General features: G+C 39.2%; 1 protein-coding gene across 6 annotated transcripts in view; it reads left to right on the top strand.

The window, feature by feature from the left end:
- Mast2 (microtubule associated serine/threonine kinase 2) overlaps positions 1-24,976 on the top strand; it is a 139,190-nt gene that overhangs the window by 37,432 nt on the left and 76,782 nt on the right. For 4 of the 6 annotated variants that reach the window (XM_006238675.5, XM_006238674.5, XM_017593439.3 and 1 more), the window contains exon 4: positions 17,001-17,032. In XM_006238675.5, coding sequence (XP_006238737.2) covers positions 17,001-17,032 — 32 coding nt within the window. Of the gene's footprint in view, positions 1-10,306; positions 11,142-17,000; positions 17,033-24,976 lie in introns of those variants that run through there. The other 2 variants (XM_063287846.1, XM_017593441.3) reach the window with 1 other exon arrangement.

The following is a 24,976-nucleotide window of genomic DNA, read 5'->3' as shown; positions in this document are numbered from 1 at the left end:
TGTTTCTTCAAATACTGTATGAAAGCTAGTCCTCAGGACTGAGGCTACCACTTTAGTTCCAGTCTGACTCCTCCAGGGGCCACAGTTGTTAGTGGTGTCTTCAGCAGTACAATCTTACCTGTAAGTTCTGGGAAGCAGCCAAGGGCAAAGGCAGTAGCCTGTATTATTTTGTGGTCTCTTAGACTCTTATGACCAACAATTCTAAGGGAAGTTTTTCATGCCTGGCACTGGGTTTTTTTTTTTTTAAGCTTATGGCTTTGGGGTGAGGTGGGGAGTATTATTATTATTATTTTTTTTTTTTTTTTTCCGGAGCTGGGGACTGAACCCAGGGCCTTGCGGTTGCTAAGCAAGCGCTCTACCACTGAGCTAAATCCCCAACCCCAGTGGGGAGTATTATTACTCTGTCTGGTGTAAGCCAATTTAAACACATTCTCTCTCAATTCCACCCCTTTTTGTGTGAGGATACACACACACACACACACACACACACACACACACACACACACACACCTTCATCTGAAGGCTGTTAGCAGATAGCTAGGATGAGGGTCTTATAGCTGACACCCACAGTGACACACCTACTCCAAAAGGGCCACCTCCTAATAGTGCCATTCCCTGGGCTAAGCATATGTAAACCATCACAGCTACCTCTGCCACAGGACTGTTCTTTGTTGAGTTGCTTTGTGTCTCTATCAAAAAATGGATTCTCAGCCTATTTTTATATAACATTATTCTGTTTCTATTGATGATAGTATGAAATTATATATTGGAGCACTTAAGTCTGGATATTACATAGTATAAGAGATCTCACTTTGTTCTTTTGTTTTTTTTGTTTTTGTTTTTTTTTTGTTTTTGTTTTTTTTTTTTTTTTTTTTTGGTTCTTTTTTTTTCCCGGAGCTGGGGACCGAACCCAGGGCCTTGCGCTTCCTAGGCACTTTGTTCTTTTGAAAGTTGGTTTGGTTGTTCTGTTTCCTTTGTTTTCATGTGATTTTTACTTTTTTTGTTTTTCCCCCCTAGAATCTCATTTAGCTCAGGCTAGTGCCAGATTTGCTATGTAGCTGAGGATGACCCTGAACTCAGTAATACTACCTCCTCCTAAATACTTGTATTACATACAGATGTGTACCAGCATGTCTATTTTCACATTAATTTTCTAGTTAATTTGCTAATTTCTACCAGAATGAACCAAGTGAAGTCTGTGAGTTACCCCTGTTTTAGTGTGACAGTAAATACCATTCATGACAAAACATGAGTGGAGGAGAAGTTTATTTTGGCTCATGGATTCAGAGGAATTTGAGTCTGTCTTGGTGATTCTGAAGGCATGGCTGGAAGTGGCTCCGTCCTTGGTGGCAGAAGCTTGAGTTTGCCCCTTGTTTACGTAGTAGTGGACGGGGAGTCCAACTCCTCAGGTGGAACCAGTGGTTGATAGAACCTTAAAAGCTGCCCCTAGTCACCTACTTCTGCCATTCCAATCCTGGTAAGGCTTATTTTTAAGCCTGTGAGAGGGGCATTTTAGACCAAAACCCAAACAGGATCGCTGGGATTTGGTAGGGATTCCATTAAATCAACAAATCAATTAGGAGAAAAAGCACATTTTAGTAATGTTGAGTGTTATGATCCATGGTCTATAGCTGATATATGAATAATATATTTCTTACCAGATTCCTGTTTCATAAAAAACATAAGAATATGATTGATTTTTCCATCTGTGGTTGCTTGTAACTTTTGCTGATATTTTCAACAATTTACTCATTGTGTGTGACTACATATACATACATGGTGCACACTAGTGCATGTGCGTGTGCGTGCGTGTGTGTAGGTTGGAGGACTACTCTGTGGCATCGGTTCTCTCCTTTCATCTTTATATAGATTCTAGGGCTAAAAGTCAGGTAGGTAGCCAGGCTTGCAAGTTAATACCTTAGCCTACTGAGCAATTCCACTGGCTGAACAGTGTTTTAATGGCAGATTTTTTTTTTAGAATTGTATCACACTTTTTAAAAAAAAGATTTACTTATTTATTTATATTTCATCACACTTTTATTTTTTAATTTTTTCATTTGACTTTTCTTAATTTTCAGCCTCACTAAAAATGAACTACTTCAGCCAAGGACCTGAGATTGTTCTTGGTAACAGAATTAATGGATTTCCTTTCAAGAGGCTCAAAACTCAATAGTCTTTTAATGTTTTGATATCTTGAGAATAAAGTGCATTTCTAGGAAGACAATAAAACAAAAATTTAGTAATTTAGATTTCTTTGATTATTATTTTGTTTTATTTTATTTTTAAAGGTTTATTTATTTAATGTATTTGAGTACATTGTACATTGTAGCTGTCTTCAGACACCAGAAGAGGACATCAGATCTCATTACAGATGGTTGTGAGCCACCATGTGGTTGCTGGGAATTGAACTCAGGACCTCTGGAAGAGCAGTCAGTGCTCTTAACCACTGAGCTATCTCTCCAGCTCAACTTTTTATTTTAAATAATTACAGTTTCACAGGAAGTTGCAAAAATAGAATATTGAGAGACTGGAGAGCTGGCTCAGTAGTTAGAGCACTGGCTGCAGCAAAGGACCTGAACTCAGAACTCATTTTTAAAAAAAAAACCTATATAGATTTATAGTTTACATCTAAACCTTTGATCCAATTTGAAATAATTTGCATACAGTTCAAGAGATAGTCACTAGTCTATTTTTAGCCTATGGATATGTACTTGTGGCATAATTTATTGAGAAGTTGATATTGTAGTGAATACCATTTGTATGTTTGTAAAAAGTCGGTTTTTTGTGGTGGCCTATTTCTGGATTCTCTCTGTTCTGTTGTTATAATGGACTGTCCTGCCACTACCATACTTACTGCCTTCATTACTGATGTCAAATAGTAAATATTAATACTAGGTTGAGTAGTTCTTTATTTCTTTTCTTCTATTTCAAAAGTTTTTAGTATTCTAGTTCCTTTCCCATAGAAGTTTTAGGATGAGTATTTTTATATATAGAAAAGTTTTTAATGTAAATATATTGAAATTTATCAAGCAGATACAAAAATGCCTATAAACTGTCTTTTTCATACTCACCACAACATAGAACAGCTTTGGTACTTGATTTCAGGATTTTTTTTTCTACATACTAAGACACTCTCTAGCAGAAACTAGCTGAGTGAACTATAGTTCAGCTTCACCTCAAATGAAATATCACCTGAAGTTAGTCTTTGATCCCACAGGCTAACTCTTTATCTAATACTTCCCATTTTTCAAAAGCAAGTTTCAAGCCCCAGGTAAGCCTAGCTTTAATGGATGAGATGAGAGCTCCCAGGTTATTTTATGTGTGCGTCTGAGTCACTGGCTGTGGTTCTCCTGATCCCCTCTTTAGATTTGGTAATCTGCTAGCCTGACTCAGAGAACTCAGGGAAATATGTTAGCTCATCTATTATAAAAGAGTAGAGGTGGATAGAGATGCATAGACAAATACAGAGAGTGAGGGATGTGGGGATATGTCAGAAGTGCCTTTACAGTTTGCAATTTAAAGGCAAAGGGCACAGTGGTTATCTTTGCTAACTTCAGTTTGCCCCATTAATTTGTTCTCTTTGAATTCTTTCTCGTCTACAGCTTCCTGTAGGCAGTCATCTCATGCTTAGAATAGAAATGATTGTTTGTCAGGTAGTGGAGCAGAACACTGTAAAAGCAGACGTGCCCCAGAACCATGGTCTTACTCAGATCACTATGCATATGCATACTTTCTGGTTCACTGCTGCTGTCCTTTCCTGTAAAATCCTAAAGCCACTATCCTAATGGGCAAGATGCTATAGATGGCTGCCTTTCAGTCTAACCAAACCCAAAATAGAATCCTTTTCTGTCACGACTCTCAGAGCCAAGCCTCTTTAACAGAAACAACATAGAGTTCTCTCTCATGCCTTTTGGGGACACATCAACCTTCATTCACTGCCATATGTTTACCCCTAAAAGCTCTCTGAATCCTTAGTTCAAGGATTTATATGAAAACATTTGTAAAAGCGTGATTGATTAGCAATACAGTTGTAACCTGGGAAGTGGGGTGCAATGTTCTCAGTTTCTGGTCTTTGCATAGTCTTCATGGCACTTAATTTTCATTCAGAGTCTCAGTAGGAGTCTCATTAGAACAAAAGCAATCTACCACTTAGGAAACTTCCAATGGAGTACAACCCCCCCCTTTTTTTAAATCAAGAATTGAGATTAAAAACTAAAGTAGATAGGGCCAGAGAAATGGCTCAACAATCAAGGCTGCTCTTTCTGGGAGCCAGACTTTATTCCCATCACCCTTATAGAGGAGGCTCACAATTATCTGTAACTCCAGCCAGGGACCTGACGCCCTTTTCCGGTCTCTTTGGCCAGCAGACATTATTTGCAGTAAAACATTCATAGACATTTCTTACTCTGATTCATAAAATGATAGAGAGTTCGGTGCAAATTGCGTTTTACCTGCAAGGGCAGTGCACGTTTTTATTTGTTTAGATCTTTGACTCTATGTAATCCTGACCTGGAACTCACTGTGTAGACCAGGCTGGCCTCCAATTCACAGAATTCTTCTTGTCTCTGCTTTCTGAGTGTCCTGAGATTAAAGGTGTGTGCCACCAAGCCCAGCAGATAACCAGTTTTTAAAGTGTGTGTGTGTGTGTGTGTGTGTGTGTGTGTGTGTGTGTGTGTGTGTGTGTGTATTTTGTTTGCATGTATATCTGTGTATCACTTGTATGCCTGGTACCTACTGAAGACAAAGAGGGCATTCGATCCCCTGGAACAAAAGTTGTGAGCTGCCAAATGGATGTTGGAAATCAAACCCAGCTGAGCCATTCTCCATCTCTACAATGATCATTTTTTTCTTCTGAGACTGAGTGTCTTGAGAGAATTAGGACCTGGTACATAGAAAGGTTCTAATAAATACCGAATAGTTAAATGACTAAATGGTTCTTCTTGTAGGGAGTCTTGGGAAACATTTCCTGACAAGAGGAGCTGTAACCCATGATGAATACGTGAAACACTGTGCTTGCATGTGCAGTGCACAAACATTTTATTTATATTTTACTTACATTTTGTGGGCTTTGTGGTTTTGTTGTTCTTCTTTCTCTGGATTTATGCTTGATGGAAAAATTCTTGGCCCATGTGACTTAGTTTCTTTTGCTTCTGGATTTGTGAAATAATATCTCATTGTGTAGCCGAAAAATAGCCTTGACTTTCTGGCCTTTTTGTCTCCATTTCCTGAGCTTTGTAGGATTACAAATGTCTATCATCATGCTTAGTTTTCCTCATTTAATTGTCTAAAATATGGTACTTCCCAGGCTTGCCAGCACCTCTGTACATACTTTTACCTTTCCCCTGACCTTTGATCTTCACTTCCCTGAAAGTGTAAAGTTCATACTTGATTAACTCATTATACATTATAATAAATCTTTACCCTCATATTTTGGTCATTATATCTTGTAAATTTTTCTGGCAACACTTTTACCTTTGTCTTACCAAGTTCTGTGAAAACCAGAGGAATAGATTGGTGGTCCTATACTTTTTTTTTTTTTGAGATTAAAGTATAATTATGTCATTTACCCTTTCCCTTCTTCCCTCCAGTCCTTCCCATGTTCTTACTCTCAAGTTTATGACCTCTGTTTCTTTGTTAGCCCTTCCCCCCCTCTCTTTGTATCCCTAAATATATAAACACAACTCGCTCAGTCTGAGTAATGTTGCTCATGTGATTTAGGGCTGACACTTGGTATTGGGTAGCCCATTGGGACCACTTCTTCACTCCCACTCTCAGTATTCCTTAGCTGCCTGTAATTCTTCGTCTCTATGGGTGGGACCTAGTGAGATTCCTCCTTATACATTAGTGTGTCTATTGGTGTCATTCTTGTTTAGGCAGCATTCTAGATAATACTTCATGGGTTTAGCTCTTTTAACATATATCTGGGAGACAAAAATCTCACAGCAAACTTTTCTATGACTCTTTTTACCTGCTCTTTAGCAATGGTTCCTGATCCTTAAATGTAGGAGTTACACTGCAGCTCTATTAGTTGGGGCCAAAAAATAGCCTGGGCACCACATAGTCACTTGTACTCTGCCCTTTGATCAGATTTGATTTTCTCTTATGGGCTCCCTCTGCCCTAAGGAGATCCTGTTTTGATGAAGGGTGTGTTTTATAAACTCTTAGGTTTCAGTGGCTTTTTGTTGTTGTTTCATTTTGCTTTTGTTTCTTTTCTTTGAAGTTACACCTGCTGGTAACTTCAAAGTTACCAGCTCTCATGCCCTCATGGATTGCCAGCCTGTTTGGTTCACAAGGGCAGAGAAGTTGAAGGGGTTTTGGAAGCCCTGTGATACATATGGTGGAGGACCACACCTGATCTGTTTGTCAGTAGGCAGATCAACTCAGGGTGATTGAAGGCTTATAAAATTTCGGGGGACTAAGGATAGGGACATCCAGGATGGGCAAAGGTCACTGGCTGGGGTCTTAAGGTACGTGGAATGCCTCATTAGCATGTGGAAGCATTTGAGGAATCTCAAGTGCTGCCTGAAGAGGTTTTGTCAGGAGAAAGGAAATTTATCCTATAAACTAATTGTGACTAAGTGACATTCTTTAGAGAAAGGTGTATGTGTGGGCTTAGAACTCCCTGACAAGATCGGAGAAGGAGAAACTGGTAATGAAGGATGTCTTCCATTATGCACTGAGCCCCAGAAGGGCTTTGGTCAATGATAGACTTTGACCTTAATTAGCAGAGTTGTCCCCACACCTGTTCTTTTCCTATGTAGCCCAGGCTGGCCCTAAACTTTTCATCTTCCTTTCTCCATCTGGGTTTTAGATAGGTGCTACTACATCAAACCTGAGTCGTCTTATTTATATTTTCACTTTCCAGTTTTCTTAGTTCTCTAATATTCTTCCTGTCAAATAATTTTCTTATTTCGTAGGAGAAATTATGATTTGGAATCTTAGGCTTCTTCTCCTGTGAGGTTAAACTTGTATTTAAGTATTTCTCTCTTGTCTCTGTTCATGCTTTGGATCTAATTTTTTCTACTGTACCCAGAATCGTTTGTCTGTGAAGGTAGGAAAGAGTTCAGTTTGAGAGGCTAGAGAGATGGCTTAGCACCTGTCTCCTTTTCTAGAGGGCCAGGGCTCTGTTACAGAATCGACGTGGTCTGTAGCTGTCTGTAGCTCCAGATTTAGCTCGTCAGACATTGACTTTCAGCCTTCGCTAGCAAATGTACATGTAGGCAAAGTACTTGTGCATGTACAACAATAAACAAGGTGGTTCAATCTGCAGACCACTGATTCTGGACTTTGGCTCCTAACACCAACCTACCCTTAAACTACCATCGCAAAGACACTGGTGGCTTTGAAAACTAAAGTCAAGGGATCACCTTTGGCAACGGGATTCTATGCAGCTCGCTTTTACTGTCGAGTGTGTTTCTCTTTCATAGCATTCAGTCTTGGGCTTTTTCCTACTTCTTTGATAACTCATCTTCCGTTTCCTGTGATATAGTCAGTAATTACAAATGTTATTTCAATACTAATTATTTATTAGAAGGTTGCAAAGTTTAAAAAAACCTTTAACAAAATGTTATATTGTAAACAATTCAGATTCTAAGAGGAAATTTTGGGCAGAGTGACACACTGTCCTGTCAGATACTCAAAATTTTAAGAAGTACCAGTGAGAAGGCTCAGTGAGTAGAGGTTCTTCCTGCTAAGCTTACAGTCGTCTGAGTTTAATGTCTACAACCGATGAGGTAGAAGGAGGTAACCTGTCCAGCAGCTCTGTGTGTATGGTATGTGGTGTATGGTCTATGTGTATTCTATGTGGTAGAAGGAGGTAACCTGTCCAGGCAGCTTTGTGTGTACCCCTCCCTCATATAAAATAACCAAATATTAAAATATTAGGAGCTGGAGAGATGGCTCATTGGTTAAAAGTGCTTAACTGCTCTTAATGAAGATTTGGATCCCATTACCTATGCGACAGCTTACAAACACCTTTGACTGTAATTATAGGGCATTTGGCAACTCTGGCCCCTGAGGACACCTGCCTAAACATGGCACATATAAACTCATACAGGCACACACATAAATAAAAGATAAATCTCAAAAAAGTACTTTCCTTAAAAAAAGCATTGATATTTATTATTTCAAGGGCCCTTTTAGAACAACTTTATAAAGTTATATTCCTGCTTAATTAGAAGGTATATGAGGGAGGATAGGTTTAGAAACAACATTCTTTCCTGATTAGAAGGCTGAACTACAGTAAGGGATGGAGATAAAGTCTACTCTTGTATTATGGGGGCTCTGAACCTAGGAAAAAAGATGATTTGGGGGGGGGTTAGGTAGTACTGAAACTAGGTTTCTTTTGTTTTTTAAAACAAAACTAAAACAGGTTCTTACTGTGTAGCCCTGATTTGCTTGTAACTCTGTAGACCCTGCTGTTCTCAAACTCAAAAGGTTCTACCTGCCTTCACCTTCTGAGAGCTGGGATTAAAGATGTATGCCACCACTTCAGTTAGAAGACTTTAAATTTTGCACACTCTTTTAGGTATAAAGTCCTGTTATAAACACTGGTGTTTCTGTAACATTAACCATTCAGTAACCGGATGATATTTTCCTTGGAAGACTTTTTGTAGTTTTCCCAGTGTAATGAACTAACTCTTTTTTTTTTTTTTTTTTTTTTCCTTTTTTGGTTCTTTTTTTTTTCGGAGCTGGAGACCGAACCCAGGGCCTTGTGCTTCCTAGGCAAGCGCTCTACCACTGAGCTAAATCCCCAACCCCGAACTAACTCTTCTTAATCACGTAGCACTTTGTTTTATACCAGATGTCTACAGAACTTGTGTTAGTTCATTAGTTCTCTTCGGCTTACACTATGGATTTGAGCATTTCTCAAAAGCTTGTTAGTAATTGGTTGTTACAGTCTTTTCCATCCCTGTCTCAGGATTTAGCATAATAAATGATTCCTTAATAAAATGAAGAGGAGTTTTGAATCTTTGACCTGAACAACTTATTACATTGTACTTTAAAATATTTCTATAAATTGAATTTGACTGAATTAGATATTATTTCTCCTTGACTTCTGCTCATATATGTGTGTTCTAGTTAGTAAAGTTAGCTTTATAAACTCTGTGCCTTTAAAGTCTGTGACTCTGAGGCAGTAATATACCATGTAGCATACCTTGTGCAATCGGCTGTCCGTTCAGGTCTTACTTGCTTTCTCCATAGGACATACTCCATCTAGTTGTTTAAAAGCAGCAGATGGAAGAGTGGGATCAGATTTATTAGCTTTCACAATGAATGACTACAGTGGTTGTGTTAAAGCACTTAAAATTTTTTTTTTTTTTTTTTGGTTCTTTTTTTCGGAGCTGGGGACCGAACCCAGGGCCTTGCGCTTCCTAGGTAAGCGCTCTACCACTGAGCTAAATCCCCAGCCCCCACTTAAAATTTTTGATGAATGAAAGAGAGCTGCATCTTGCTTTCTGTACTATTTTTAGCAGTGAGGCTAACTCTTGTTCCTCTTGTAGTCTGTTATAAGAGGATCAGAAAAAGATCTTTTAAATAGAACTTCCTTTAAGCCCAAGACTTGGTTGCAGCTGGCAGAGCTATAGAAGGGCAGCTTTTCCTCCTCATGGGATGCATACTGAATCTGCCCTATAGCTATTGGTATGTTTACTCCTTAGGAGATATAAAAGGTGATTCGGGTGTTGGTTTTTTTTTTTTGGTTCATTTTTTCGGAGCTGGGGACCGAACCCAGGGCCTTGCGCTTGCTGGGCAAGCGCTCTACCACTGAGCTAAATCCCCAACCCCGGGTGTTTTGTATATACTCTTTTCTGTCACAATAGGAAATTTGGGTTAATTTGTGGAATTCTTTGTGGGGTTAATAATTTTTGCAGTACGTCCTATAGTTTGAAGAACAATGGTTGTAAATTAGAAGATAATCTTAATAATGTAGTCCTACTTTCACTAATTTCCATGTGATTTGTTAGAACAATTACCAACTTGTTTCAATTTTCTATTTTTTCCTGTGATTTTAACAATTTTTACAATGCTAGAAAATTTAAACACCTATGAATGACAGAATCCTGTCATAAGAGATAACCTTTCTAGTCTTGAAATCTAAAAAATGTGTTTGTTCCATGAATTAAGGAGTAGAAATCTTTAAACTTGGCTGAAGTCCTACTTCAAGTATGGCAGGCAGTGACCAAAGAAACAATCCTGAGCTTATTCTAGCTTGGGGAAGCTATGCTTTTGCTTGCGGAGTCCTTATAGACATCTGGTGGAATAGGGAGCGTTTCCTGTGGCAGCACTGTCAGCGATGAATAGATGAATGAATTCATCCATGCTCAGAACTCACAGCACGTGTACTTTTATCCTCCCAAGGACATAAAAGAGCCGAGAGACCAACCTTAGCAATGGTCTAGGCTTCTGGGTGGAGGGTGGCGGGAGAGGCTTTGGGACTGTCCAAGGAGGGACGATCTGCATATCTAGCGATACAGAAACAAAAGAGCCTGTGACAGTATCGAAAGAATCTGACATTTGCTTTGTCTGTACAAAGGATGAAAGGAATTTTGCCGACTTAGCCAAAACAATAACTGGTTTTGTCAGTTTGAGCCTGAAAACAGGCAGCAGAATAATATGTTGGGTTTTTTGTTGTTGTTTTTATATTTTTGAAGCATATTTACCTTAAGAAATGGATGTGGAATGGTTTTCTTTTTGGAAAGGAAAACGTGACACCGATTTTATGAGCTTAGTAGCTGTAGGTGGAGACTCTTGTTTTGTTTGCCAAACCTTTTTAATAAGCAGTGAAGTCTGGATAGCAAAGACTGCAATCGCTTTTCCTAGGACCTTTGTTCTTTCCTTGGTACTTAAGATAATTCCAGACAAAGGAAGCTATATATGGAAAAGAAAAGCAAATTTCAAGTATTTTCTCTGTTTCTGTTTTGATTCTAGTGAGAGCTTTCTATATTTTAGTATTAGGCAATAATCGTGTCCTGGGTTAGCTGTCTGCTGGGGTCCGGGGCACAGCCTGCTGTTCTGAATGGACTGGTTACCTCTTTATTCAGCAGTAAGTAGGTGCTAGTAGTTGGTGTGTGGGGAGTGGCGTTTTTTGTCTGGTATTTGCTATGGATGATTCCAGTATTCTGAGGAGGAGAGGTTTACAGGTGAGTAAAACAAAGCCTCTTTGAATACTATCAGCACCTTTTGAAGATGTATCAGATTGTCACAATTTCGTTCAATGCATGGGGGAGGGGGTGTCACTAAGTTCTTTATTCTTCATGTATACTTATGACTAGAGAATTTTATTAAGGTCTTACTACTTTTTTTCTTTTAATTCCTTTTGTTTTATCTTGGAATGTTTGTTACTCAGGTTGATCTTCAACTCCTGGGCTCAAGGGAGCCTCCTTTCTCAAGCCTCCTGAGTAGCTGGAGGACAGGGAGTGTTACCACACCTTTCTTAGCTATGATTCCACTTTTGATAGAAAGGTTCTGCTTGAATTTACTTACTTTGAATTAAATGAGCAGATCAATTAAATCAAACCTATGTAGGATAGAAACCTAATTTTGAACATTAAATATGCAAACATTCTCTTTCTGACCATTATGCTTGTCTTCATTCCACAATAAAGTCGTGCGCGCGCGCGCGCGTGTGTGTGTGTGTGTGTGTGTGTGTGTGTGTGTGACATTTGATTCTGTGTAAACTATTAAGTTTTCTAAACCTTTGCTTTGCAATATATGCCATCCATTTATGTCTGTCTGTCTATCTCTGTCCATCCATCCTCCATCTTTCTCAGTTCTTAAATTTTAGTACATAAAGGAGCAAATAAGGTATTTAAGAATGAGAGGAAATACAGAGAGTGACAGACAACTTGAACTGAATTTTAATGAATACCTTTGGCATTAAAATAATTCATCAAATTTCTTCTCAAATTTGGTGATGTTTATCATACGCTGTGAATCAGATTATCTTGCTCTATTTTATTCCTAAACAACAAACTAGGTAGCTCATCTCATCAGAATGTTTCTGAGAACTGACACAATGAAAGTTCCAGTATAAATTCTAGCTAATCGACCAACTTATGAGGGTCTATCTATGCAAAATAGATAGATTACTTGTTTGACATTTGTAAACATATTCCCCACCCCCCAAAAAGTACTCTGGTTCTCCAATTCCCATGAATTAATTTTATTTTTACTTCTTTTGTGTTCAGAAAGAATATGTGTAAGGTAGGATTTGGTAAACTTAAAGCAGGTTGAAACATGGTATTTGTAGCTTTGATTATATTTCTTTTTATTCAGCATTTTGTGTGTGTGTGTGTTGTGTGTTGTGTGTTTGTGTATAAGTGCATGGTGGGGCCTGGCATCAGAGATCCCTTGGAACTAAGAGTTATAGGCATTTGTCATCCACCAGGTGGTGCCAAGATCCAAACTCCAGTCCTCTAACTGGAGCAGTAACTGAGCCATGTTTCCAAGCTCATGATTGTGCCTCTTATTACTGTTTTCACATTGCAAACATTCAAATACTCACTGAGGAATTCTTACTGAGTTCTTCAGCAGTTGTCTAGTGTGGCTTGGAGTTTAGAAGCTATCACAAGCCCCATTGGGTTGTATTGTCTCCTTCTACTGCAGTCGGTTTAGTGATTTGTCAGTTGCTATTTCAGGGAAATTCTGAAATACAGTTAGAGTATTCGGGATGCTTCTTAAGTAGTGGTGTATGTGAAAGCATAGCTGCTAATTAAGGACTGTAATTCCTCTGCTGACTGTTTCAGGATCTGCTACTTTGTTTATTGATGCCCTTTCTTTTGAATCTATTTTTGCTTAGTGAGAGTACCAAACTGTCAGATTACAAAGCTGGAGGGTGGTTTTGTTTTCTTTTGTTATAAATAGCTGTATGCTTTGGTTTTTTATTTTCTACCGTAAGGTTTATTTTCTAGAACACAGCACATACACATTCTGAAATAGAAGCCACGTGTGCAAAGCAGTAGTTTAGATTATTCACTTGTCAAAGCCAGTGCGGTGGTGGCACCTGCCTTTGATCCAAGCAGAAACAGTAGGCGGGTCTCTAAGTTAGTTTGAGGCTAGCCTGGCCTATAGAGCGAGTTCCAGGTCAGCCAAGGCTACCCAGGAAAACCCTGTCTTGAAAAAAAAATAAATCAAATCACCCCCCTCCCAAAGAACTTTGAAAGCAATTTTTAGGTTTGTATGCATAAACATACAGAAGTTGATTGTGTACAATAGACTACCTAAATGCTTTCCAGAAAATCAACCGCTACACATGTTGCTTTCATCTTACCCACTTGCCTTACCAGGTTTCTTGGAGGAAGCAACATAGTAAATAGTTGCCCAAGATAGGGGATCTTGTCTAATTAGTTTGCCATTCAATATACAGTCACGAGAACTGGCCAAGTAAAAAGCTACATGTATGAATAAACACAACGAAGTAAATAATATCTGCTCTTACTATTATTACTGGTTTTTTTTTTTTTTCCCTTTTCTTTTTTTTCGGAGCTGGGGACTGAACCCAGGGCCTTGCGCTTGCTAGACAAGTGCTCTACCACTGAGCTAAATCCCCAACCCCAAGTTTTTTTTTTTTTTTAAAAAGTGCTAGATGGCTGGGGGCTGGGGGTGGTGGTACAGGCCTTTAATCCCAGCACTTGGAAGACAGAGGCAGGCAGATTTGAGTAGCTTTGAGTCCAGCTTCTTTTTAGAGTGAGTTCCAGGACACCCAGGGCTCTACAGAGTTTTGGGGTCTGGGGGTGGGGATTTAGACAATTTAATAAGTGAAAAAGCAATGCATAAATACTGAGTAACAAGAAAAAATACTGATAGTTAGCATTGAGGTGTCCTTGCTGGAAATGTCAGAGGAGTTTAAATAAAGTTTGGTCTTGGCTAACTATAGAGCTCAGTTGGCAGAGTTCCTTCCAGGCATCCATGTGGCTTAGGTCTGATTCCTGGTACGTATAAGCTGGGCATGATTTCTGTGCCTGTAAACAGGAGGTGATGTCCAATGTCCAGGTTATCCAAGCTATACAGTGTGTTTGAGATCAGTCTGGGTTGCGTGAGTTTTTTTCTCAGAAGATGGAGAGCTTAGAACAGGCGTGGTGGCACATGTCTATAATGCCTGCACTGGGGCGCTGGAGGCAGGAAGATCAAAAGTTTATGGACAGCCTCAGCTATAGAGTGAATTGGAGTCAGGCCTGAACTACAGGAGACTGTTTTCATAACAAACAGCTGAGGGAGATTACCAGGCATAAGATGAACATATAATATTCTAATATACTAGCAGTAGCCAGTTAGAAAATATTGGAAAAGTCACCATTATTAACACAGACTTCTCCAAATAGGGAAATAACCTTTACAAAAAAAATCTATTATAAGGCAACTATTAAATGCTTTGAGATACATAAAAGGAAAAAAGTATTGTATAGAATGGTTAAGAGCAGTACTGTAAAGATGCCAATGTGCAGTTGACGAGAATGGCCTGATGTCGTGGTGTCACATACACCTTTGGTTCTTGCAGTAGGAATTTCTGTGAGTTTGAGGTCAGTCAGGGCTATATAATTGAGGTTTGTCTCAAAACAAACAAACAAATCAACTAAATAACTAAATGGTCCCAACGTATGACATAAAATTACAATAACTTTAAAGAAGACTGTTTTAAAAAGCCAAGCACAGCAGTGCGTGCCTTTAATCCCAGCACTTTGGAGGTTGAGGCAGGCACATCTCTCTGAGTTGGACACCGGCCTCTACATAGAACTAGTGCCAGGATAGCCAGAGCTGTCCTGATACCCTATATCAACAAAATAAACCAATCAATCAACCAAACAAAACCCCTGAAACTAAGTATAGAGTCTAGAGAGATATGACTCCTCAATTGGCAGTATATGGCTCTCGTAGAAGACCCCAGCTCAACTTTTAACGCCCCTATGAGATGGTTCATAACTGCCTTTAACTCTAGCTTCAGGGCCTTGGGCCTTCTTGGACTTTGGCACTCATTGTCACACACTAAACACAGATACACATAATTAAAAATAATAAGAAGGGGCTGGAGAGATGGCTCAGTGTTAAGAGCACTGACTGCTCTTTCAAAGGTCCTGAGTTCAATTCCCAGCAACCACATGGTGGCTCACAACCATCTGTAATGAGATGCTCTCTGCTGGTGTGTCTGAGGACAGCTACAGTGTACTCCTTCCCTGCCCCCCCCCAAAAAAAATTTAAAAATGTTTTGAAAATTAAACAATAACAAATCAACCAACCAACCAAACAAACAAAAAACCAACCAAGTCAAGTTTGAGTGAAGGTGGCCTTTACCAGATCAACTGCTTTGAAAATAAAAGAACTAAACTACTATAATTTTGGTATACCATAGTGCTAATGAATACTAAAATAAGAGTACACTGGTTTATTTAATGGTTTATGTGAAAGAAGGCACAAGTTGGAAAAAGCTTATTATTGTGTGTTGGGCTCATTCTCAGTCTGGAATTTGTTCCTGGAGAAAAAAGGGGATGAAACAGCCATCCCCCGCACACTCACATCTCTTACCAGTGAAAAGGTGCCTGAGATTGTATCTGAGCGTCTTTCCTAGAGAAGCCCCCATCATGATAAGAATTGACTGTTTTTGCCTGGAAAGAAATTCAGATTTAGATCTTATGGTAAAACTTGACTTTCATCCTTTTTTTTTCTTTTTTCTTTTTTTGACTTTTCACTGTGTAGCTCTGCCTGTCCTGGAAACTCACTCTGTAGCCTAGGCTGACCTCGAACTCACACAGACCTGTCTCTGCCTCCTGAGTGCTGGGATTGAAGGTGTCCACCACCACTGCCATGATGAGAATCTATTTTCAATAAAAGAAAAAATATTAAAAAAAATAGAATGCTTGATATTTCTGTGCCTCTCGGTTTGGTTTTTAAGGACTGAAAACTGAACTGCCCTTCATATGATATCAATAACTTATTAAGGTCATAATATCTAAAGAAAAATCCCAAGTAAATATTAGCAGCAATAGTGCCTTCTAGTATTCCTTAAGTGTTAACTAAATACTTCTGAACAATGGTACTTTAAAGACTCTTGATTTCTGAGTAACACAGGGCAGAAAATGGGGAGAGAGGTGACACAAGTTAGTTTTTACTTGAGAATGATATATCCTGATTATAATTTCCCTTCCGTTGACTTCTCTGTCCCTCCTCATTTCCCCTCCTCTTCAGGTTCACCCCCTTTCTGTCTCTCATAGAAAGGAATAGGCTTCTAAGAGATAACAACCAAACATGGCAAAATAAAATTATAACGTGAAGGAAAACCGTTATATTGAAGTTGAACACACAAAAATCAAAGAAAATTAGTAATAGTAATTACGACAAAATTAAGAATTGTGATTTTTTTTTCTTTTATTTTTTTCGGAGCTGGGGACCGAACCCAGGGCCTTGCGCTTCCTAGGCAAGCGCTCTACCACTGAGCTAAATCCCCAACCCCAGAATTGTGATGTTTTTAATAATGTAATGCATATGAAATGATTAATTAAAATGAAGAAAGCTAGGGTATTTTATCTAATAAAATTAGATTTTAAAAGTTGAATGAGTGCTTACAAAGCAACATATTTAAGTCAGCAATTCATTTGAAATAGAGAATCTTAGAAATCCTTAAGTTCCTGTTTCTGTTTTATGTTGTCATTTTATTGCTATATGCATCTTAGCAAAACAGTAAATTCTCTTCTGAATTGAAAACATGACTGGATATTGGTGTAATGGAGGGATATTTATGAAATACTATGAACATGTAAATGGTGAGAACCTTGTACATCTCTGGCTGTCCTGGAAGTAACTATAGATCAGGCCGGCTTGGTATTCAAAGGTGTGCATGTCTCTGTCTCTTCAGTACTGTGGTTGAAGGCTTGCACCACCATGCCTGCCTTTCATACAATTTTAGAGGCAAAAGAAGAGACTACGGCATAGAAACATTTACGTGTGTTAATTTCTTACAGGATTCAAATGGACCCTTATTTAACTTATTTATGTGTTTTGTTTTTCAGAAGGAATTGAGCCTTCCGAGGAGAGGCAGCTTGTAAGTAGATCGTCCTTACCATTATGATTTTATCTGATGATCTCTTGATTGGGAACTGTCTTAATATTGTTAATACTCATTATAGAAATCTCATTCAAGGGTCTTCTGGGTGGTGGAAAGATAGATTGGAAGCAGAGGACCTGTGTTCAATTCTCAGTACCTACATGGTGACTCCCTGTTCCAAAGGATCTGATGCCCTCTTCTGACCTCCACAGGCAACAGGCACGCTTGTGATACATAGACATACACTGACATAACATTCATATTCATTAAAAAACTGTTTCCTGTTTATGTTTCTCATTAGGTCAGAGACTTCTTCAGTAAGCTCATTGCCCCAGGTCCCCTTCTCTCATTAAGCTAAGTATGTTAGGGTATTAAATCTAAAGTTCTTTGTATCTGTATCCCACAGCATGGCTATGATGAAAAGAATGATTCTTCTGACAAGTTGGAGCAGGGGCAGCCACATTTAGGAAGTAGACTGAAGCAGGTCCCCATTCTCTCTATTTTATTCTGGATTGAGGGTTAGTGGAGATTAGAAAGTAATTTTTGTCCTTGGACTTTAATTTTAAGAAGTTAAAACAGCTTAAAAAATATCTTCTTTGGCTGTCTTTGTCCTAAGAATTCTTGGGGATTCATTGCTGATTTAACTAAGTAGACTCTGGAATGTATGTTTAAAAGCATATTGTTGTGTTAGAGAAGTAACTCAGTGGTAGCACAATATGTGCTTATCTTGGACGTACAAAGTTCCATCTCTGTCAGTACAGAGGAAGAAAAGATAGAGTGTAAATTTACTGAATTAAAGTTTCCATGCTAAGGCCCATCAATTTTTTTTTTTTCTTTTTCTTTTTTTTCGGAGCTGGGGACCAAACCCAGGGCCTTGCACTTGCTAGGCAAGCGCTCTACCACTGAGCTAAATCCCCAACCCCATCAATTGTTATTTGATTCACCTTTACCAAACTTACACTCATACCAACATCTTGGTTAACTAGGGTCAAAATTTGGAAAACTCAAGGCTGAGGATACCTCTGTGGACAGTGTGCTTGCTACACAAGCATGAGAACCTGAGTCAGATCCCTGTAAACCTACCTAGAGCTGAGCTCGGCCCCTTGTGTATGTAACCCGGCTTTCATGGGAGATGGGAGATGAAGGCAAGAGAGTCCCTAGGACCAGGGACTGGTGAGCCGAGCATGTACAGTGGTGAACAGTGAAGAGGCTCTGTCCACATATGTGTTGTGACATATGTCTTCACAGTTATACAAACATGCATGCCCATACAAACACACCTGTGAGAATACACACATGCACATATAAACAATTTTGGGAACTATTATAGAAACAGAACTGTGATTAAACAATGTTTTTGAAACTTTTTTATGAAATCCTGAACTATTTTCTGTGAAGTAGAAACAGTGTTGTTGTTTGTTCTTAAGTGTACTAAAGAGATTTACTTAGTGTACATTTGGATGGGTATACTTATGCCATGACGTGCAGATCAGAGGACAGCTGGCAGGAGCCCATTCTCTCCATCTTGTAGGTTTTGAGACTTGAACTCAGGTTCTCAGGGTTGATTGCAGGTGCCCTCACCTGTTGAACCATTTGCTAGTCCTTAAATGTCTATAAACATGAAGTATATCATATATATTTCTCACCCCCCCGTCTTACCCCCGCCTTTCAAATGAATTGGTTTAATTCAAGGTGATACAGAAGTCAGAATACAACAAAGATGAATCGGTAGGGTCTGACAGGATTCTATATTGGACTTGCTTTGAAATCTCAACTGAGGTAGGAGTTGCTGAATGAGAACTATAGACAATAGCTACCTTTTGATTTTTTTTTAAACAAGTGTTTATTAAAGTGTTCAACACACTCCTTACCAATACTTCATTCTACCTGAGTTGGTAAAATGTCTTAAAATAGAGGACCCAGGTGTTTAAATAGGAATGGAAAAGGGTCACTCTCACTAGGAACAGTTTTTTTTTTTTTTTTTTTTTTTGCAAGATTTCTTAATTCTACTTGTGGCTTGGCGGTCTTTCCCATGACTTTAGCTTTTAGCTTCTCAGATTCCCTCTGCTCCTCCTTCTCTGTCTACCTGAAAGCCTTCTCTTCCTAGCCCACCTTCTCGGGCTGTTTCATGGATGACGTGAACATGCTTGCATGTCCCTGATTACCCAACTGTCCCCCATTCACTTGTCTCCTGGTCCCCAAAGTGGTTCATACGTGTTTTTTGTTTTTTTTGTTTTTTATTAACTTGAGTATTTCTTATATACATTTCGAGTGTTATAACCTTTCCCAGTTTCCGGGCAAACATCCCCCTAATCCCTCCCCCTCCCCTTCTTTATGGGTGTTCCCCTCCCCATCCTCCCCCCATTGCCGCCCTCCCCCCAACAATCACGTTCACTGGGGGTTCAGTCTTAGCAGGATCAAGGGCTTCCCCTTCCACTGGTGATCTTACTAGAATATTCATTGCTACCTATGAGGTCAGAGTCCAGAGTCAGTCCATGTATAGTCCTTAGGTAGTGGCTTAGTCCCTGGAAGCTCTGGTTGCTTGGCATTGTTGTTCATATGGGGTCTTCATACGTGTTTTTTAATGTATGAAACAGGTAAGTCTGTTACTATTGTTTGAACAGTTTGCTTTATATTAAGACTCCAGTGATTAAATTGTTCCCTGAATTTTTTTTTTTTTTACTATTTTTATAAAGATCATTACAGTTTCATATAAAGGAACTCTGGCTGAGTCACAACTGGAATTCAGTCTTGACTCTATCACAGAATAGACTTTAAATTCACTTCATTTTAAATTCAGTTTTAGTTCCCTAATCTTTGAAATATAGATCATGACACCTGTTTTTCCTTTCTGTTAAAACTATTAGATGGCTCACTTAATAGTAAGTAATGTTGCTTCAGTAATTTTGGTTTGCTCTAAGATACATTATATTTTTAAAAGACTATTTTGTGTTTGTGTTTTCCCTGCATGTTTGTACACATACCGCATTATGAACAGCCCATGGAGGCCAGAAGAGGGTGTCAGATCCCCCTGAAAACTGGAAGTGGGTCCTCTGAAAGAACAGCCAGTACTTTTAACCATTGATCATCTCTCTTGCCCCTCTGATTCAGTTTTACAGTAGGTTTCATTTCTAGTTTCAAAGTGTCCAAAATCATCTGAAAGCTGGTCAAGGCAAGGGTCCCCAATGGAGTGCTGTCCTCAGTGAGTGCATGTTAATGGGTTTGGCGGGTTTTTCAGCTTTGTACTTAGCATGCATTTGTAATTGGTCGTTTTCTACTGTCTTCCACCCCATCCCACTCCCTTATTTTTTTTCTATTTGGAGACTGTCTGGGATTTTCTATTTAAGATTAAAGGAAACTGAGCTTGCAAGATGGCTCAGTAGGTAAAGGCTCTTATCTCCAAGCTTGGTGACCCAAACATGATCCCTAGGACCTACGTAGTGGAAGAATTACACTCCCTAATAGCTGTCTTATGACCTCCATAGGCATGAAAAGGCATGTATGCACCCATGTACACATAAAGAAAAATTTAAAAAGAAATGAAATAAAATTAAAACCCAAGGCAGAGGGGTTGGGGATTTGGCTCAGTGGTAGAGCGCTTGTAGCAAGTGCAAGGCCCTGGGTTCGGTCCCCAGCTCCGAAAAAAACAAAACAAAACAAAACAAAACCCCAAGGCAGGTAGCTTCTAATATATGCTTGCAGTGACTCAAGTTTTAGGGAAGGAAGGAACAGAGAGATATGTTTTTAATTTGGTACTGGAAGAATATTTTGGTCATACAAATTCTGAAGTAACCATAGAACCAACCAAAGTTAGTTCTAGCTGATCATGAAAATGCCTCTTCTAGCATTCAGGAAGCTAAAGCAAGAGGATTGTTGTGGTTTTGAAGTTAATTTTGCTCATGGGGAGAAAATTATCTTTATAACAAAAAATATTTTAAACATTAGTTAAGAAAGTTAAGCCTACTCCAGTCCTTAAAATTTTATGCTAATAATTATCACAAATAGTATTTTTGTCTCTTTTTCTTTCTCTTTCTGGTTTGTTTTGTTTGAGGCAGAGTTTCTCTGTGTAACCCTGGCTTTCCTGGAACTTGCTTTGCAGACCAGACTGGCTTTGAACTCAGAGATTCATCTGCCTCTGCCTCCCGAGTGCCAGATTAAAGGTGTGCACCATCATGCCTGGCTTTTTTTTTTTTTTTTTTAAATATAGTAACTGACATTGAAACAACTGATTATTCAGCAAATGTTCACTGATACTATGCTCTATGCTGGAAACAAACTGAAATTATCAGGTCAGAACTTTGAATTGGATACATTTTTTTTTCCTTTTTTCTTTTTTTTTTTCTTTTTTTCCGGAACCCAGGGCCTTGCGCTAGCTAGGCAAGCGCTCTACCACTGAGCTAAATCCCCAACCCCGGATACATTTTTTTTGAAGGGTTTACAAGGTTTACTAAGTCAGACGTTCTTCATTTCCTCACCGTAAACAATATATCATGTGTTTATCAACATGGACACATGTATGGGTGAGTATTTTTGTATGTGTGCAGATTTGTATGAGCAGTTTATGTGTGCAAGTTTTGTATGCATTTGGAGGCCAGCAGTCAACTTTGGGTATCATACAGACTTTTAGGATTCTCTGAAGAACTAGGATTACCAATTAGACAAGACTGTTTGCCAGTGAACCCCTTGAAATCTGCCCTTTCCCCTTGCTGTGTCAATATGTGCAGAATATCACACCTTGGAAACCACATTTCATAATTGGTATTGTAGGGGATAAACCATATTTAGGCTGTAGCAGACATAATAATCTAGGCTTTGGCAATTAACAAGTTCTCTGTTGCTTTAGATAGGAACTGTAATTTCTGCACTTTAATTGCCTTAAACTGAAGTGAACGGCTAACTGATCTCTGTTCCCAGTCATCTCCTCAGACATTTGAAGCTTCATGGAACCTTTTTATGTAGAACTAGATAAAGCCTTTTAGGCAGTGTATTGTCAGAGCAAAAGTGCTGCTTAGCGTTTTCAGTAAAAAGACAGAAAAGTAAGAACCTTAAGACATATACTCTGATTCAGTTGAATTAGTACTCACGAATTTATGACAAGTTTATAGAGACCACTGATGTTAATGAAATGAGTGATTTACAAATTGCTCATTGTTCTGTATTCTTATAGCCTCATAAGGACAGGTTTGAAAGGATTTTATTATCGTCCTCAAGATTTGTCAGAAGTGGTATACTTGTGTCCTTGACTCTTCCTTGTGTGGGCACTGCTGTCCCACTGTGTGAGGGAGCTGTCAGGCACTGCTGTCCCACTGTGTGAGGGAGCTGTCAGTCTGGATTCAGGCCCTCACCTTGCAGAGTAGTCACTTTACTTGCTGAGCCGTCCCTTCAGTCCCTCCTTCCCCCATGTATCCCTGGGTAGTTTTATATTTTTCCACATCTCAGCTTAAATATTTTATTGTATTATGAAAAGCTTTCTGACCGCATCACACTTAGACCATAGACAATTTAGACTAAGTTGGACTTCCTAGTATATATCTTTAATGGGTCCTTTTTTGTTCTTGTTTAAACAGGTTTTTCTGTGTAGCCCTGGAACTTGCTTTGTAGACCAAGCTGATCTGTCTGTCTCTGTCTGTCTGTCTGTCTGTCTGTCTGTCTGTCTGTCTCTCTCTCTCTCTCCTTTATGGCAAGCTCTTCCTAGCTGGTCTGGAACTCACTATATAGACCAAGCTGACCTCATATTTCTTAAGCCACATGCCAGAAGAAAATTATACTGCATTAGTCTGTGTGGCTAATAGTAACAAAATCTTATAATCTAGATGGCTTAAGTGATAATGTTAGATCATATTTTTGGAGGCTAGCAGTATAAGATTAAAGTACCATCAGGGAGGGCTTCTAGAGCTCTTTCTGACACCATAGGCTCACTTAGCCTTTTTAAAGTATAGCTGCTTGGGAGGGGGAGGGGGAGATCTTTTTCCTTTGTGTGATTAGATTTTAAGTAAAGCAGCTGGAGAAATAATTCAGCAATTAAAAGCACTGAGTTTCTAGCACTCTGAGGACAGCTCCTAACCACCTATAACTCCAGGCTCAAAGGACCCAACATTTTTGGGACTCTATTGTCTCTATCTATGGGACACCAAGCATGCATACTACACACATACATACATGCAGACACCTTTTTCCATATTAGCAGGCCATTTTTATTTCCCATTTACCTTTATATGAATATGATTTTTAATAAAATTGGATATTGTATTTATTTGCATTTCAGATGTAATCCCCTTTCCTTGTTTCCTCTCTACAAACCTCCTATACTGTTCCCCTTACCTTGCTTCTATAAGGGTGCTCCCCCACCTACCTACCCACTCCCTCCTTACTGCCCTAGCATTCCTCTACATTGGGGCATCAAGTCTACACAGGCCTCCCCTCCCATTAAAGCCAGATAAGGCCTCTTCAGCTCTTTCAGTCCTTCCCCTAACTCCTCTATTGGGGTCCCTGTGATCAGTCCATGGTTGGCTTTGAGTATCTGCATCTGTATTTGTCAGGATTTGGTAGAGCCTCTCAGAAGACAGCTGTATCAGGCTTCTGTCAGCAAGCATTTCTTGGCATCAGCAATAATGTCTGAGTTTGCTGACATGCAGACACTTTCATATAAAGATAAATAAATCTTTTTTTCCTTAAATAAAAAAATTTGGGGGGCTGGGGATTTAGCTCAGTGGTAGAGCGTTTACCTAGGAAGCACAAGGCCCTGGGTTCGGTCCCCAGCTCCGAAAAAAAGAACCAAAAAAAAAAAAAAAATTTGGGCTAGAGAGATGGCTCAGTGGCTAAGAGCACTGACTGCTCTTCCAGAGGTCCTGAGTTCAATTCCCAGCAACCACATGGTGGCTCACAACCATCTGTAATGGGTTCTGATGCCCTCTTCTGGTGAAGACAGGCACAGTGTACTCATAAAGTAAACAAATCTTTAAAAAAAATGTGTTTAAGACAAATATTGTATAAGGGAGTTTCTTGCTTGCATGTGTTATCTGTGCCGCACATGTGTCCCCGAGGCCAGTGTTAGAACCTGGGATTGGAGTTATAGATAGCTTTGTGCTGCCATGTGAATGTTGAAACTTGAACTGGGTCTTCTGATAGAGTAATTATTTGGGTATTTTTAATACATTGAAAACAGATTTTTTTCATACAATATATTTTGATCATGGCTTCTTCTTCCCCAACTCTTCCCAGCTCATACCCACCCACCCATACCCATAACTTTTCTTTCTCTTACTAGAAAACAAAAGGTATCTAAAAAATAAAATTAAAATAGCCCAAAACAGGACAAAACAAACAAACAAACAAAAAGTCCCAAAGGAAAAACACAAGAAACAATCACACCACACAGAAATTTCATTAAAAACACAAAATCAGAAACCATAATTGTCTTACTTAGGGTTTCTATTACTGTGAAGACCAAGACCATGGCATCTCTTAAAAAGGAAAACATTTAATTGAGGCTGGATCTGTTTTACAGAGGGATTACAATTTAGAGATTGCACAAGTTTCAGAAGAAACCTGATCTTTGGACTTTTCAACAGTGTTGAGACTGTTAGAGATGGTGCATTTCTGCGTTATAATATGGCCAGGGAGTGGGCTGTGGTGGTTTGAATAGGGATTTCCCCATAAGCTAATAGATTTGAATGGTTGGTCATCAAGAAGTGGCACAATTAGGGGTTGTGGCCTGTTGGAGGAAGTGAGTCACTGGGCTTTGAGTTTTCAGAAGCTCAAGCTAGACCCAATGGCTCACTGTCTCCTCCTCCAACCTGTGGATACAGATAGAGAACTCATGGCTCCTTCTCCAACACCACATCTACTCCAACAGCATGTCTGCCTGAATGCCACCATGCTCCCCACCATGATAATGATGGACTAAATCTCTGAAGCTGTAAGCCTGTCCCAATTAGATGT

This window comes from Rattus norvegicus, chromosome 5 (assembly GCF_036323735.1).
Source record: "Rattus norvegicus strain BN/NHsdMcwi chromosome 5, GRCr8, whole genome shotgun sequence".
In the NCBI taxonomy this organism is placed as follows: Eukaryota; Metazoa; Chordata; class Mammalia; order Rodentia; family Muridae; genus Rattus; species Rattus norvegicus.
This window is presented reverse-complemented; position numbering and strand designations above follow the sequence as displayed.